The sequence below is a fragment of the Ooceraea biroi genome, chromosome 5 (genome assembly GCF_003672135.1).
Source record: "Ooceraea biroi isolate clonal line C1 chromosome 5, Obir_v5.4, whole genome shotgun sequence".
In the NCBI taxonomy this organism is placed as follows: domain Eukaryota; kingdom Metazoa; phylum Arthropoda; class Insecta; order Hymenoptera; family Formicidae; genus Ooceraea; species Ooceraea biroi.
The window spans coordinates 7,265,561-7,282,262 of NC_039510.1; the positions used below are offsets into that span (position 1 = coordinate 7,265,561).

A 16,702-nucleotide genomic window follows, 5' to 3' on the forward strand; every position below is an offset into this window, starting at 1 on the left:
AAGACTGATATGGATAGTATTTCTAGGACCGTAACCGAGAAGTAAAACACACATTCCTATTGTAAACAAAAAAGCTCCACGTAAACACTTGTGTCGTAACGCTACAATCTAAATCTCTCAACTGTACGAATACTTTCTGCGCATTGATTTACTACAAGTTTTTGTTTTTGTTAATTATAAGGACGATATCTTTCAATTATTATATTTTTGTTGATGTAATATTATTCAGAGATATAACATATATTGTATTCAGTATTAATATATCGTTAATTAAAGTTTATTTTCTACAAATAAGGATATTTTCAAAGAAGTCTCCCCTGTACGAATACTTTTTGCACTCACTGTATGTGTAATAAAGTTGTGTGAAAATTATTTGAAAAACACATTTTTTTAATATAGCTGTTTTATTTTATTATTAAATATACGCGCGCGATTTGTTTAGTGTAATAATTTATTTAGTGTAATGATTTGTGTGCCAACAGTTCCGCACGGTACACGAGAGCGATTACGAATGTTATAGCATCAAAGAGCCTTCATCCGTAATTACCACCGTAGTTTGTACCTTCTGTTTATCCATAATCAACGCAATCGACTCATTCTATTACCGTATTTGACTCTCGTTATGCAAAATTTCCTCAAAAGCATTTGCGAAGAATGCTCATTTTGCCCTTTGTTTACGATGAAATTAGGCTAATTTGGACAGCTAACAAAAAATTTTTATGTTCTCTCCTTTTCTCTTCTTCCGTCCTTCTTTTTTCAATTGGCCAATTGTAAGACAAGATATGGAATGGATGTGAGAAGTTTTCGCGACGATAATAATGATGCATTTGCCACGGCCGCGAAAGCTTCGCGATCGAAGGTTAAGGTTGTACGAGCCAATTTTTGCGAGTTTCCTTTTGGCTCTCTTTCTTTCTCTTTCTGTCTGAAAGTTCGCGGTGCCAAATAAACCAACGAACAGCAATCTATTGAACTTGACATGCAATGAATGCGAGAACGGGACGCATTTTTCTTTTCTTCGCGAAACGTGTCAATATCATTTCTCGTGTATCTCGAATGTGGAATAATTTTCAATAAAAATAATTTTGTCACAGTTTTGCTAGCAACGAAAACTGCACGATAATTATTTTATACCTTTGAAGAACACGCGTATTTGTTTTGAATTATTGACTGGATTATATTCTAATTTGTATATATTTAATGTTAATTTAATGTCAATATTTTAAATTGTATCATAAAAATGATACACTTTATTTTTATACAAGATATTTTATCCATTTCTTCTCTTTCATCTTTTCTTCATTTTTTTCGTTGGATGAACAATAGAGATGACCGAGCCAAATCGTTTTCCTCTTCATTCGCACGGAAGGTGAACATGGGGCGGAACTGGAATTCGATATCGCGTTTTCCCGCTATATTGTCGCAAATAGTTTTCTGCGGTATTCGCATTCATGTACAAATTATTATCCAATATGTGGCATAAACCAAAAAAAGATAATTGTTTAGCATGAATCAGAAAGGCGAAGAAAATTTAATCAAAAGGCGCTTTAAAGAAATTTTTCGAAATGTCAAATTTTTACTTGAATTTTATTAAAATTAAAGATTAAAACCGACCTCTCCGCTTTTTTTATTAATAACTTTTTAATAAACAACGAACAACGGCTAAAATTATTTGCAAGTTAATCAAGGCCATGTCCTCAACAATATATGCCAAGGTCATTGAAATCGATGAGGTTGCCTCTAATCTTAACATTTACCAAGAAATCTTTTAAAACTATCCCATTTTATGAAGACATGACTTTCTCTCGTTTTCTCTCCTTTTTCTTCGATTCTTCAGTTTCGGTTTTTCTCTCCCAACTTTGGCATTGTTCTACACATCCGCGCGTCGATAACTACTCTCGCTCTCGCGGATAGAACATCTGTACCTTGCCAAGTTCCTGGCTGGCGGCTGGAAAATTGGAAGTTCCGTATCGATCATGTTTCACGTCATTTGTCATGTCGAGCAATATAAAGAGTTCTGTTAGCCCGCCAGCCTGCTCGCCCGCCGCGAAAAACTAGCACGTTCAAACGTGATTTACACAAGATACAACAGTAAACTCATTGAAGTACTTTTGCAAGCTGTTTTTGCATTCAAGACAGTCAAACCGTCAAACGCAAACAACTAGTTGGCATCACGAGCGGGCATTTTGTTACATTATGTTTCCATTTTTATTTTCATTGTTTTACATATCCAATTGTACGTTACATTGTTGCTACAAATGTAATGCGCAAAATATGTCTGATATTTTATTCTAATATAAATATATTTGTATCCCGTGTATCGAGATTAGCTCGCGACTCGGCTGTAGTTTAATTACGAATCTCATAAAGAATGTAAGCGATAATTGTGGATATTGGTTTCGTCCGAGAAATAATTTATCTGTCTGCCTAGATATTAATAGATCTTTCCGATCAACTTTCAAAGAGACAGTCTGTACGTAGATTATATCTAGTGACTTTCCGTCTATCTCATTTCAATGATTGCAATTTTTGCAAGCAATGCCATATATTTGAAATAAATACAACGTGCGCACAATTTATTCCAAGTGATACTACGACACTTATATCGAATAAAATAGTCCAACAATAATTACAGGTATCGAAGAAACGTTGAAGAGGCAATTTCAGGTTCTCAAGTTCTTGTTGCGCTATTCTTTTCGAGCTGGAAGAAAAGAAAACGGAAGGGAAGGAGGAAGCGGCGGTCTCGGTCTCGGTCACGACTGTCGGAGCTCATTGCACGCATCGTTTATACATGAAGGTGGTGGACCTTGCCACCGCATTTACCGCCATCGGCTTCTCGAGATTCTATCTAAACTACCGCTTTTTACAAGCATGCAACCGCATGGCACTGATGCACGAGCGCCCTTAACCTCGTGGCTTGCATCGGTCTCCCGGCTTCGATCGGGGGTGGTAGTTGCTTGCGGGTGGCGATGGTAGTGGTGGGCGCACAGTGGTGCCTAGCCGGACGAAACCTCGTTTCTCGAATCCACCTCGGAAATCCACTCGGACACGCTTACGTAATCTCCAATTGTCGGCTAACAAGGATCATTGCGTCATTACGGACGGACCGCGATGAACAATTGCTACATAAATCAAACATCAATTTATATGTCTATCCATGCATTTTCCTTTTTTTTCCTGTTCCTGTTTTTTTCTTGTATAATGTGAGAGATATGCGAGTTGATGTATATGAAGATTTAAATAATTAGCATTTACAGTTTTATTTTAATTATGTATAAGGCGTTACGATGAACTCTTTTCTCTCTTTCGACGGTTGGACTTGGGATGACCCGCGAGATTTCGTTCACTCGAACACCATCGGCGAACACGATTGTACCAACCGACCTCCAGACTCCTCGGCGCTGTCATGTTCCCAACACACGTCCATACATAATAAATCTTGTCGGACATACATAGGCATGCACGTGTGCGCGTTGCACGATAATGCGCGTCTCGAACGAAGAATGCACGGTCGTGAGATTTAGTTCGATTCTGCGACCGACCGCGCTATATTTTACGTGTGCGCAACTTTTGCGTCCGAGTGATAAAAGTCACGGCGAATCAGTCACATTTGTTCCCAATGCAGGTCCCCTCGATATGTGCATATCTCCTGAAATCTTCTGAAAATTCGTGGCAAAGAAAGTTTGCGATGATGCCTATTCAGACTTTCATTCATCGCGCGATAAAACGATTTCAAGCGAAATTTGTTGCTACGTCCAATCCGAAAGCTCTCCTAACTTTGCTGAAGAAGAAGAAGAGAGAGAAAGGGAGGGAAAAGGAGAGGGAGATTGTATTGAACTGAATTGCACAAACATAAATAAAAGTGTCGCTCCTTCATTGTTTTACATATTATAAAAATATTCTATAAAATAATATTATTTTGCGAAAGGAGAAAGAAATTTTCATTTTACATTTCGCCCGTTTTCCTTTGTTTGCGCTCACAATCAACGCTATCGATTTCGACCCAGACACTCTTTCCGAGCACAAACATTGAAAAGGTATTACTGTCAAACGGCATCTGTAGACAAGTTTTTGAGCGAATACGGTGATGCGTTGTTGGGATTACGGATATATCGAATGTATCGTTATAAACGATATTTGTAAATTAAATCCTCGATTAAGAAGCGAAATTGGATGTGCATTAATCCGCTTCGCAAATGCCGAAACCTCCGCGAGCTCCGTTTGTACTCTGTACGGGCAACTCAATCAATGTTTATTCGGATTGGAGAGGGATTTGTTTGATCTCCTTTCGGAGCAATTTTATATAATCTCTTTACCTGATTATTAATTAATCTTTTTCTACAGTTTTATATTATATCGTGATTATACACACGTTCATGCACGGACTCACACATTCATACGTCCCCTCCCCCTCCCTCCCACATCGTATTCTTGTTGAATCTGCGAAAAAATGAAATGAACGGAAGAAATTGAATTTTAAATATCTTTTAAAAATATTACGCGCCGCTTGACGTACTGTAAAATAATTTGAGATGTACATTTTTTTCCATTTTTACTCTATGTAGAAAGGCAGAAAGTTTTACTGGTCGGCAGTTTCTTCAGTCTCACATCGTTCTTGCTAGACTTGTTTACAGAGTAATGCTAAATTTAATTACTCCTAGTGACGTATGTGTGTGTATACCGTGAGAGCAAATAATGTTTACCTAATTAAACCTCGAGGGTGGCAAGAGGCGAGTCGCGAATGTGTTAGCAAAGCAGTTAAAGTACAATTCTGTTTCATGCCAAAATTAAGTTCTCACTTCTCTCTCTCTCTCTCTCTCTCTCTCTCTCACTTGTTCATTCTCCCTTTTTTTGTATCCGTTTAGCATAGCTGCAAATAATGCAACGATGTACTTACATACATTTACTACGCAGATTTTCTGATCTATCTTTTTGTTATGTCTCAACTCGTCGTTTTTGCGACTTTTATTTATCTTGAATTTTTCATCCTACAAATAATAATAATAATCTAGAAATATATTGATTCCAAGAATATTAAAATCTGAAAAAAATATTTTTTACGTGAAACTATATGAAATTATGTGAATTTTTCGAGAAGAATCAATCGAATGTGGTTCATGTTGTCTCTCATAACTCTGCACATGAAAATACAAATGAAAGATTAAGTTACAAACTCAAAATTGAATTGAGCGCGTCTGATTTATTGAGCTCCGGGACGCATTACGTCATTGATGAAGAAATTCCCGTGACAATTGACGTCGTTAATAACGCATTAGCGACCGAATTAATACCTCGGCAAAGCTGATTTAATGAGGCTTGTTCCGTATTCGCGCGATGATGATCGGGAAACACGAGAGAGAGAGAGGGAGCAGCGGTTTCTGTCCGGGAAACAACTTCCGATGTCAGAAATTGCCGACCGGGATATTGGCTCTCGCTTCTTGTCGATATTATTTATGATATCTTCCGCCTTACATGTATGGATCTTACTTGGATCCATTAGGTGAGCTTGTGATGTATGGCGTTACGATACATGGTACAACAGCTGCTTCATCGAAAATTCCATCTTACGGCAACATATTCGTCCAAGTAATAGAATTTTCATTTGCATCAATTGAAACGAAATTGGCGACTATATGTTTATACGTTTCACATTTGTAAGATGTAACATGTCCTAACAATAAGTCAAATAAGATATTTTTCAAATATTTTTCTGCAGGATGTTTTTTATTTTGTGAAATTGCAAGAGAAGAATAATTGCATAAATGATGTAAATATATATAATATGGAATTTAATCTTATTTATTAATATTATATAACAATTTCTGTTAGGTATGACGAGAATGAATCAGGTTTTTATTGAGACATTTCTCGATAGTTGCACAACTTTCCAAACTTTTGCCAAGAATAATCCATCAGCGACTTTTCACGAAAGTTTTTTCTCTCATCAAAAAGGAACAGAAAAATACTTTGCCGCGGTACCACTGAAGCGCTCTTGATTTGATAGAGTTTAATTGAATTTTTAGACTGTCTGACAATGAGTTGAGAAATAAAGCCCTACGATAATGAAAATGTCCAATGTGTGAACGCTAGAATCGTATGCAAATCTGTTGATTATTCCTCCTCGTATTCGCAACTTGTTTCAAACTCTCTGTTTCAGGGTTCCAATTCAATGGTAACTCGCTATTATATTGCATCAAGCGAGCATCAAGAAAAATTCCCGCACACAAATATCATCAAATATCATAAAATATCATCAAAATACAAAACGATTTGTGTGTGAAACTACTTGATGAAAAGAAACAGATCTGTCATTCTAATTAATTAAAATTAAATTCGTCGAATTAGTAAAAATTAGTAAAAAAATGAAATGACTGACGATTATTGGCTTTGTTCTCTATCGAATCGGTGCGGAATCTGCAATATTTTTGTACAATTTCTGCATATACATTGTCTGACTATGGTGAAAGAATTCACGAGTTTTATCGCGTAAACTTTTGTCGATATTTCGCGACCGCATGATATAACGATCGCGGCTAACACATTTTGCTTGAACAACTTGACATTAAAGTGACAGGCATACGTAACAACACTTACGCTGATCAGTATAATAATGTTGGCATTTTACAAAATAGCTAGCTGAATAATAATCGCGTATTATTTCATCAGACGTTTAAAGAAGTGAAACTTTTTGCGAAACGTTGCGAATATACGATTTTAATTCTGATTTAAAAGCGTGAAGTTTCCAGAATTGGAGAAAATGAGACGACATTCTTCAAGAATTACCGTAAATTGCGTTAAATAAGCATATATTTTACAAAATTAAGAGACGCATTAAATTGCGGGAATGTAGGTTGACTGCGTAATCGTGTATAATTACAATTCCAAAATATGGTTTAGACAGTAGGAAAAGTTTCGACTAATATACACGTGGAAATGCTCGACTATATGCACTTGCATTAACATCAACTTTGCTTTAGCATTATTCTACACACGTTCGCAGCGCGCGTATGAGTCTAATTCACTTGCGGAATGCAGTCTAATTCGAATACAACTACATCGGATCGTGCAAATTATTGAAATTACAAGAAATTACAATTTTCATTAACGAGAAAATATCGCCCGTTGTCATTTATTCGTTTAAACTCTTACAGATCGATACAGATTTTTCTTTTACATTGAGATGTGATCAGATATTAGATCGGGATAGCGCAAATGGTGCACAGCTTTCTGTTACATTGAGCTTTTAAGGTTTTCATTTTTATGTCAGTCAACATTAGCAGCAAACTTCTAGTAGAAAATTACATGAGAGTCAATCTTCATAGTAGAAGTGTCATTTTCTTGAAAAAATGATTGAAAATATAATTAAATCGCAAAGAGTTTAATGAAAAAATTATGAGAGCCAATTTCATTATCGTGCTAAATCGAATTACATAGAATTTATCATTATTTCTACTTATTCTCATATGTTGACAATTTGTAGATTATAGCGGCTTTGAAATCGTTTATTGCAGAAGATGAGGATTGTTATAACACCTGTAGTCACGACGAGAATAACAATCACTTTATTAATGAACCACGAAACCCTATTTTGCGAATAAATGCTGACTAGCGTTCTCGATTGTCAATCATTGATAATTACAAAGCGTTCTCGACATCAGTAAAGTACATTAAAGGATTTGCATTAACATGTAAATGAAGCTTCGATTACATTAAAGTACCATCTAGGAAGTCCTAAAAATATACTTGAAATAATTTTATTAGGTTTTTTTAATATTTAATTTATAATTTTTCTTTATAATAAATTATTTAAATCCTAAATTATTATTAAAGAACAATATCCCAATTGACGTCGCTGTGGATTCATTCACCCAACTGACAATGAATCGTAATTTCGTTAAGGATATTATTAGCAAAGCTATGACAGAAGCATTTTGCTGCGAAATTGCGCAAATTTCACAAAATGTGCTGTGGATGCTACTGGGGAAACCACAGATTCTGCTCCGCTATTCTGTGCTGGTGAGGGCATCTCTTTTGCGATCGCATAATGGCTTAACGAGATAAGAGGATTTCATGCGAATGAGCGTTTACCGCTTTCGCGGGAATATGCGACAACGTCGGTAGTCCCACGTTGCGAGAATACGCATTTCAAGTTCCGATTCTCGCGCGAAACTTGCGATCCAAGTAACTGTCTTGTCACTTGTTAACTCTTATCGCGTCGTCGCACCAGTTGAGTCTGGGAAATCTTGCGTAAAATGTTAACGCTCTAATTGGAGATTTAATCGACTTGGGTGTAATGATCCAAAGAGACTACTTTGAATCACGTCTCTTAAGCATTCTCTTCAAGCATCGCAAATAAGAATTGTGAAAAACTTGCGTGCGATATAGTGCAATGTTGTTGATTAATGAAAAACAATTATTATTTGGAGATTAATGTATTCATCATTAATCAACTTAATAAAGTTGCATTATTGCAACACAAATCGTCGGCCTAATTAGAAAACTTCTAACTCACAAAATTACAATTTTACAGGAACTTTAGTAGACGATGCAAAATCTCAAGATAAGTTGGCTGAAATAAATATCTCAATTTTATAAAAAATTGAAGTTAGAAGGTTTTTTAATTAGGCACGACGAAGTGTGATTTATCTTTACGAATTTATTGCCCGCGCGCGCACACACACACACACACAGACGGAGTTCCACTCACCGTTAACGGCGTGGAGCTCCGTGGGCACCATGAAGTGTGCCGTGTGAAGGGCTAGCTCACCGGTATCGGCGGCGGCCTGCAGCAACATCTGTTGATGATGATGATGCCGGGTAGACGAGCGATGATGGTGCACGCTATTGAGCACGATGTTGCTAGATGTTCGGCTGAGCGCCTTTCGTTGCCGAATCGCTTCCTTGTAGATCTTGTAATACATGATGAGCATTACTAGGCCTGGGATCCAAAAAGACACGCAGGAACTGATAACCGCATACGGTAGGTTCACTCGAAACTCGCAGCTCTGAAAGAATTACACTTTCACTGTAATCTCTTAATTCATAAAATACATTATACATTTTTTTGAGTCGTAATCAGGGAAATGATTAATTTCCATTGTCGTTGATATTTATTGAAAAAGCGTTACGTACCTCCGGGTGTTTCGCCATGTAGTCTAAATGTTCCTTTGTCGTGTACCATCCCATGAAGATCGGCATGAAGCTTATCAGGGCTGGCAGGAGCCAAGCGCTACCCAACATACACCACACCGTACCTTGCCTCATGATCACCGTATACTCCAGCGGACTTACAATGGCATAATATCTATCCACGCTGATGCAACAAAGATGTAGGATGCTGGCGGTGCTAAAGTACACATCCAACGAGTTCCACAGATTGCACATTACTGCCCCGAAAAGCCATCTTCCTGAGAGCTCTACCGAGGCGTTGAAGGTCATAGCGCATATGGCTACCAATAGATCAGCCGCCGCTAACGAAACCACATAGCAGTTGGTGACCACGCGGAGTCTACGGTGCCTGCGCACACTGGCAATCACCAGCATGTTGCCGAGAACCGCCGTGATGATGATGCTGCCCATGATGACGCCCTTTATCACCACCAACAGCATATTCATATTCTCGGGCAGGTTCTCCACCGTCGGGTTCTCCGCAGACGATGTCATATTTGTGGTGGCCGTGATGGTCGTTGCACTGCTGACGGTGATAGTGGTGTTGACGAAAGCCGATGAAGATATAGGTTCTACTCGGGGTAGGCTCGTTGACATTGTCGCCATCAGGTTCAACATGCTGGTGGAAGGCTGTTGATGCTGGACTTTACTGTTTACGTCGTGGAGAATGGTTCTTTTCGGGTCCCTCGCTTGTTTCAGGCTGCATAGCGATCGAAAGTCGTTGCTTGAATTACTTGTTGGTGATCATCTTAGATGGGTTGATATCTCTTATTTCATTGATATCACTGTCAACGAAACTCGTTCATATTTCAACTCAATTGTATAATATCGTAGCGGTCTATATCAGACATTATTGAATCTTGCAAAGGTATCAGAGTGAGAAGGTTTCTCAATCTTCAAATTAAGCGTTCAGAGTTTCTATTTACGTGTTCATCCTTTGCATATTAAATTTTGCGGAAAATCTTTCACCATGATCTGATATTCCACGAGAAAAGCGTTTCCCGTTTCAAAATGCTCAACGATCACGACATTCATATTTTTACCGTTAATCCAAGATCTACTCATACGAGATGTATATAGTTATTCACCATGTATATAATCGTAATACCATAATGTTGCGATGCAAAAATAATATTGCATAATCAAAGCACCATTTTGTATTTTCATCAAAATTGCTCAATCTTCTCTTATTCTTTACTTTAATTTTTCATTTTTCTTTTATTTTTTCAGGAGTATTTTCAAGAATCTTCGCTTTCTCTCTTCTGGATCTGTTATTTATGTATCGAATATATTGTTTTATAATCAAGTTGTCACGTACAATTATTGCGGGTGGATTTGTGTTTCATAGAAGAGACTTATTCTTCTCGTTGTTCGAATAAAATCTCTTGAATATCATTACAAATATTTTGCCATTTTTCGACCAATTTTGTCTAAATTGCACCAAATTATCTTGCGGTAGTTTCGTACGAATCACTATTAATTTTCGTACATCCATGGTTATCAATCTGAGTGTATCGATTGCAGAAACAGTCTCGATTAATGAGAATTAAGACTTCATTATAATCACTATACACGAAATAATTTCACAGATTTCACACACACATGCACACATGTCGAGAAATGTATCACCATTTTTGCTAACGCATCGAATTTTCTTCATTGCATTAAATGTCACTGTAAAACAATAAAACAATACGCATAGAATGATTTGAATTGAATGTGATTTCTTCGATTTTCCTTTTGATTAATCGAAATTAATTATAATTGCTCAAAATGAATAAATTTGAATTAGTTTCCAGTTGGCAAAGATCGAAGGATTCTCGTGCATAATTCGATTGCCTGAACGTGTTTTCAGCAAAAGAATAATTTTGAAGGCTTTTCACAGCTACAGTAATACCTAATGTATCTTGTTGACAGCTTCCACAATGATGCTTGAGAATTTCATCGTTCAGCGTCACCAGTATCCCAACAGCTAACTCAAAGATGACGTCTAATCTCTTACTTTAAACCTGAATGAACGATATTCCTGTTAACATACTTGTTAACGCACTCGAACGAGATTGGATGATATTAATACGCGGGAGGAGAGGTTCCTGAAACTTTCAGCCACCAAAATGTTTCCGAGGATATACGTATTGCAAGCGACGCTGCTAAGAGGATTTGCTACGGGCGAACCATTATATATAATGCAAAATCGCCTTTCGCTTCCGATACCGACTAACTATAATTATACAAGAATCTCCGGCACATTTCTTCGGAGTTTATTATCGAAACTGGAGCAAAATTGCTGCATCAGCTGTCGTGGAGATTATCAGAAAAATTTTGTTTTCTTTCGTATTACGGAAACAGCAAGACATCTTCCGGACGCGACGTAATCACACGAGTGCGCATCAGTAGCTAGCATAATGAAACAGCGGGCGGATTCTCGAGATGCCGCTCGCCTGCGGCGGGTGATCTTTAATTACTACATTGTCACCGTAGAACGGCCACTGCGAAATTAGGGATGCAAGAGGCTTAATAACTTTCCATTTCTCGTAGAGAAATATTTTGAATGGAGACAGAGGGATTTTCTTTCTCTTCGTGTTTTGGATAGGCAAATGTTATGCGCGTTTTGCTCAGAAATTCTTATCTGCTCTTCTGTTGTACTAGTAGCAATATATATATGTATAGAGAGAAGGGGGGGGGGCAAAAGAGAGAGACTTGCACGTTGATTGCTCCATGTTTGAAATATTAATGAAATTCTTATTTTTTAAGAATTTATACCTTTTTATCATTTTCCAAGTACTTCCGTGAGAATATTTCTGTCGTTTCTCTCTGCAATTTAAATGAGTATTATTACGTTGTGAATTCTTTTAATGGGGATTCCCCGTGATTATTTAACCACGAAGCCGCAGTATTCAGGGTATTTTAAACCACCCTCGATTCGATGCCTCGCCTACTCTCGAGTAATTATAAGACGAGACAAAAGTAAAGAAAAACTTTTAATCAAGCTACCGATTTTCATTTAAGGCGATTGTCAGATTCCGCGGAAATTTACCGAAAAAGAGAGCAAAGAGAATACGACGGAAAAATTACAATGAGCAAAAATCTATCAACCAAGATAACGCAAAACAATTGGAGAGTAAATTAAAAAATGTAAATTGTGATTTTTCTAATTTATCCACATTTCATGTCAGCCATTATACGTTATAATGTACGGCGTACCATTTATTATTTTCTCTATGCAATTATTTACATTGTAATCTGTTATGTTGTGTATTATTAATGAATGTACCGTAGTGTGATATATTCGCAGGTGTGTTCGTGGCTTTTAATGAATTAAGTGAGGCAATTAATCGTATTGCTGTTCCAATATAAACAGCGAAGCAAATTAATTTTACCTCCCTGTGATATTATATGATGTTTATACATCAATTACAACTTACAAATTGCGTAATCGAATGTTCGCGTGTTTACACGAAATCCAATCTCGGGAGCGAAAGATCAGCATCACCGGAGTTCTCTATCGGATCAAGGATTCCGTCCTACACGTGGTGCGTAGAAGAGGAAAATAATCCGTATAGAGATTGGGGAAGAGAAGGGCGGGATCAATGACTTTCCCCACGAATTTTCACATCACGAGGAAAATACTTTGAGAAAATATGCGAATACTTTAGAAAAGTAACAAAGATAAAAGGAATAGATTTTAGAACACACGAGTCAACTGAAAGATGGGCCGAAAAAAGGGCGAGATAAGTGAAAGATAGAACATATTCGATAAGGAAGAGATAGAGAGTTTTTCTAATGTCTATGTGTGTGTGAGTATATTTGTCGAATACATGTGCATTTGCAATACTAACACAATTGCAAAAGGCATGCTAGTCGATACAGCAAATATTGCACGAATTTTTCACGGTTCTATTTGTCAACAATTTCGGTTTTACAAATAGCAACCCCAAGTCGGTTTGCTTCGTTCAATCGACTCGACAAAGCAGCTATTAATATCGTGAATCGAATTAATAAGTAATACGCGCGAAAATTCGTTATCGCACTGTCAATAAGAAGTTACGAGACGAGAAAGTACAAGAATAATAGCTGCCAGAGAGGTTGGATACTATAATTACTGAAATGATTAAAATTTCAATTAATAGGATTATTTTGCCTCTATAATTATACTTGACGGAACGATATATATATATATATATATATATATATATATATATTTACTTTTCAATTGTGAGGATTCTACCATAATTTTAGCACAAGAAACATAGGGATGGTCCGCCCGCCATTTCTCGGCGCGTCGGAAAAGCATAAATTTTGCCGAGAGATGTCTACATAGATTTTTCTCTCTTTTCTTCTCTTTCTTTTGCGAATATATAAAATCTCGCATTAAAGTGTAGCACGGTGTAACCGTCGCACTAGCTGACTGGCACTCGGCCAGGCCACTTTTCTTTGGCAAAAGAGCGTGAATGAGAAGCGGATAATCAAATTATATAATACAACGAAAATGTAAAAGGGAAAAGAGAGAAATGAGAGCACTCTATGATAATAGTACTGCTTGTATTTGTATTTTAAAGAGGTGATACCGCAATAATATTATAATTCGCCGGCAAACGCTACACGTATATGATGTGTTGACACGTTATTTGTAACTTTATTTTGCAGATAAATGATAGTTTATAACTATCTATACTAGGATAAAATTCTACTGCAAATAATATTGATCTTGTAATATAAATATTTAAATATTATATTGTTCCTAAGTTTTAACTATAACTGTGCTGCAATGCAGTATTATGACATTATACAAGTCTTTTAAGCATTACGCAATGCCACAAACCATATTTAAATAAAACTGCTCTCTTTCCTGTCTTTCCGGCCTTTCTTTTTTTTCTCTCCCTCTCTCTTTCTACTCCTTACTTCTCTTCTCACTCTCTCTTACCCCTATCTTGCACTCTCTCCCTTTCCCTCTCTATTACCCTCTTTAATATGTCCTTCTTCCACTACTTTCTCAGTTTCTACAAATTTTCTATGATTCGGAATTATTACGTAAATGATAGGTTTCGATATGCGTATATCGTTATATAAAAGTAGGTCATGATAAGTGCCGCTTCCCATGAAACATTAATTAGGTAATTACCGGCAATTAATTGCACCTTCTGAGCGCGTAATGCATCTTTTGCCTAGCAGCGGCATAATATGCGTCGATCAGAATCTAGTAAATAAAATCATAAATGTTTAATTAAATACAGTATTGGGAACTCTTTGTTCCAATTTCCGTTTCGCATTGCAAAAACAAGAATCGTTAATACAACGCATTAAGCAAAATTATATATTTCAATTGATCTCTAAATGGGGCAAAATAGATATATTGGGTTGTATTATATATTCGTCCCGTGTGTGCGTGTGTTTATTTAGTATTTTTATTTATAAATAAATATTGATTTTAGAAACAATTAAAGCACAACAAGACAAATATAATATGTTATAACTTAATATTTCAAGAATAATTTCTTGCGATAGCTTTCAAAAGATAATTATTCATCAAGTCTGCGCTGTGAAAGATCTTTGTAGAACCAAAAAGATGGATCAAATCGATATTTGCTTAATAGACAAGAATTTTTTATATATCTTGCAACTTGTTTGTTGATTTTAACAGATAAGTTATAATTACAGTGGAGAAATGAAAAACTGAAGTTTGATGCGCGAAACTCTTTACCATCGACTTTAATTATCAGCTGCTGCAATGTTGCAATATTGCATGAAGAAAATAAAAAACAACTTGATGCGTTTCTCCTCGATGAGATTCTTCCTTCGCACTTTTTCGATACTTGAAACTTTCATAATTAACTCGAGATGTCACCACGCAATTACTTAAAATTCCCTACATAAGAACTACTTGTAAAGATTAATTACTGCTCTACGCAATTACTTAAAATACTTGGAATCGGAAGCAAGACCAGAGCTTTTTGTTTAAAAGTGTTTATTAACTACCATAATACCGTAAACGCCGCTGGTTTGTGTAGATCTCTTACGTTTTTTACGTTTTTGCTGCGACAATTACGTTAAAAGTAAGAAGAGCCATTTTTCCGCATAGTTGAAATTAAATGAATTTTTCGTCTGCGCACAACGATTATTTAAATTTCAAATTTGAAGGCATTTCGTAGTAGAAATGTAAATCGCGCACTCTCGCGTGATTTGTCTGATTAACGAATTTTACTCCGATTAAATAAAAATTCGTTCTATGATTTGTTCGATTAATGAATTTTACACCGATTAATTAAAAATTCGTTCTATTCAGTATTAATTATTCTATTAATTTTATAGATCCATCTGAAAGCGAATTCTTATCGCGTATCGTAATATCTCATACGTAAAAACGTAGTGCGTTCCACGATTCGCAAACGTTTCATTACATGAAACGTTTTTGCGAAGAAGATATTTCGGCGGTTTCTTTTCACGACGCACGCATATCCCGTATCGCGAGAAACAATTTTAGATTAAAAATAATAGACGAACTGAACTTTTAGAAACAGTAAATTTAACTCCAGACTTTAATGTTACCGATACGGAAAGGCACTATCGATCGACTGACAATTTTTTCGTATTGCGCAATATCTGAATTTCATCACACACACACACACACACACACACACACACGCGCGCGCGCGCGCACACACACGCACACACACGCACACACACACACACACACACGTGACATAATAAAAAGTAATAAATAAAAATAAACATATCCGAAAAATTTAAAAAATGCGTAGACAAATGAATGTATAAAATGTATGAAACGATTAAATAATAATAAATGTAGAAGAAAAAATAGATGTAATGTCAATTACGAGATTATCTACTTCTCTGTATGACGTTTGTCAGGTATAACAATCGAGATGTAACAATCGAAATATACCTATATCGTACAGAAAATATTATGTCTTGCTGCATTTCCTCCATGCTGTATTTTCAACGTTATTGTTTTTATTAAAATTCGGTTCAGGATAAGAGTCGATATCTCTCTAAAAGAAGACACGAGCTTCCCTCTGGATACGATAATAAATAAACGATACGAGATGGTTAAAGAAAGCCAAAATGCTTTCTTACGTGCCACAATGAGTGTAATCTTGCGTCCGCAGCTCCTGTAGCTCTTATTATAAGGGTACACCATGGGCTCCGACAAATGAAATTACGCGAAGAAAGAATCTTATTACGATCGCTCTTGAAACTTGAAGGAAATTGAATTATCGCGTGATCCATCCCGCCTATTACGTTGCAAATTCAATCTTTGTTATCAAAAATCGCTCGGCAAATCGAATTCATAAAAGTCATTTCAATGAAATTATGATGTAATATATTTCAATCATATATATGTAAAAGGATAATTGCGAAATGAATGATAACTAAATGGCTTGCATGCAATTTTTATGTCTGACGATACTCAATATTTATGGGAATTACGTTTACGCGTATAATTATACAAGATGAATAAAACTCTATTGTTATATTATGCGTGACAAATGTATTTATTATATATAAGTTTACAATG

At 36.3% G+C, this 16,702-nt stretch overlaps 1 protein-coding gene and 1 long non-coding RNA gene across 8 annotated transcripts in view; one reads left to right on the forward strand and one right to left on the reverse strand.

The window, feature by feature from the left end:
• The window catches only part of LOC105286415 (octopamine receptor beta-3R), a 69,223-nt gene that overhangs the window by 51,439 nt on the left and 1,082 nt on the right, over positions 1-16,702 (reverse strand). For 2 of the 7 annotated variants that reach the window (XM_026969742.1, XM_026969745.1), the window contains exons 2-4: positions 11,063-11,174; positions 9,130-10,839; positions 8,705-9,002 (exon numbers count right to left, since the gene is read on the reverse strand). In XM_026969742.1, the coding sequence (XP_026825543.1) occupies positions 8,705-9,002; positions 9,130-9,783 (952 nt within the window). In that variant the 5' untranslated portion in view covers positions 9,784-10,839; positions 11,063-11,174. Of the gene's footprint in view, positions 1-8,704; positions 9,003-9,129; positions 10,840-11,062; positions 11,175-11,928; positions 13,227-14,287; positions 15,850-16,702 lie in introns of those variants that run through there. The other 5 variants (XM_026969747.1, XM_026969744.1, XM_026969746.1 and 2 more) reach the window with 5 other exon arrangements.
• LOC105286414 overlaps positions 1-16,702 on the forward strand; it is a 50,834-nt gene that overhangs the window by 26,066 nt on the left and 8,066 nt on the right. The gene's annotated exons all lie outside the window — the stretch shown is intronic.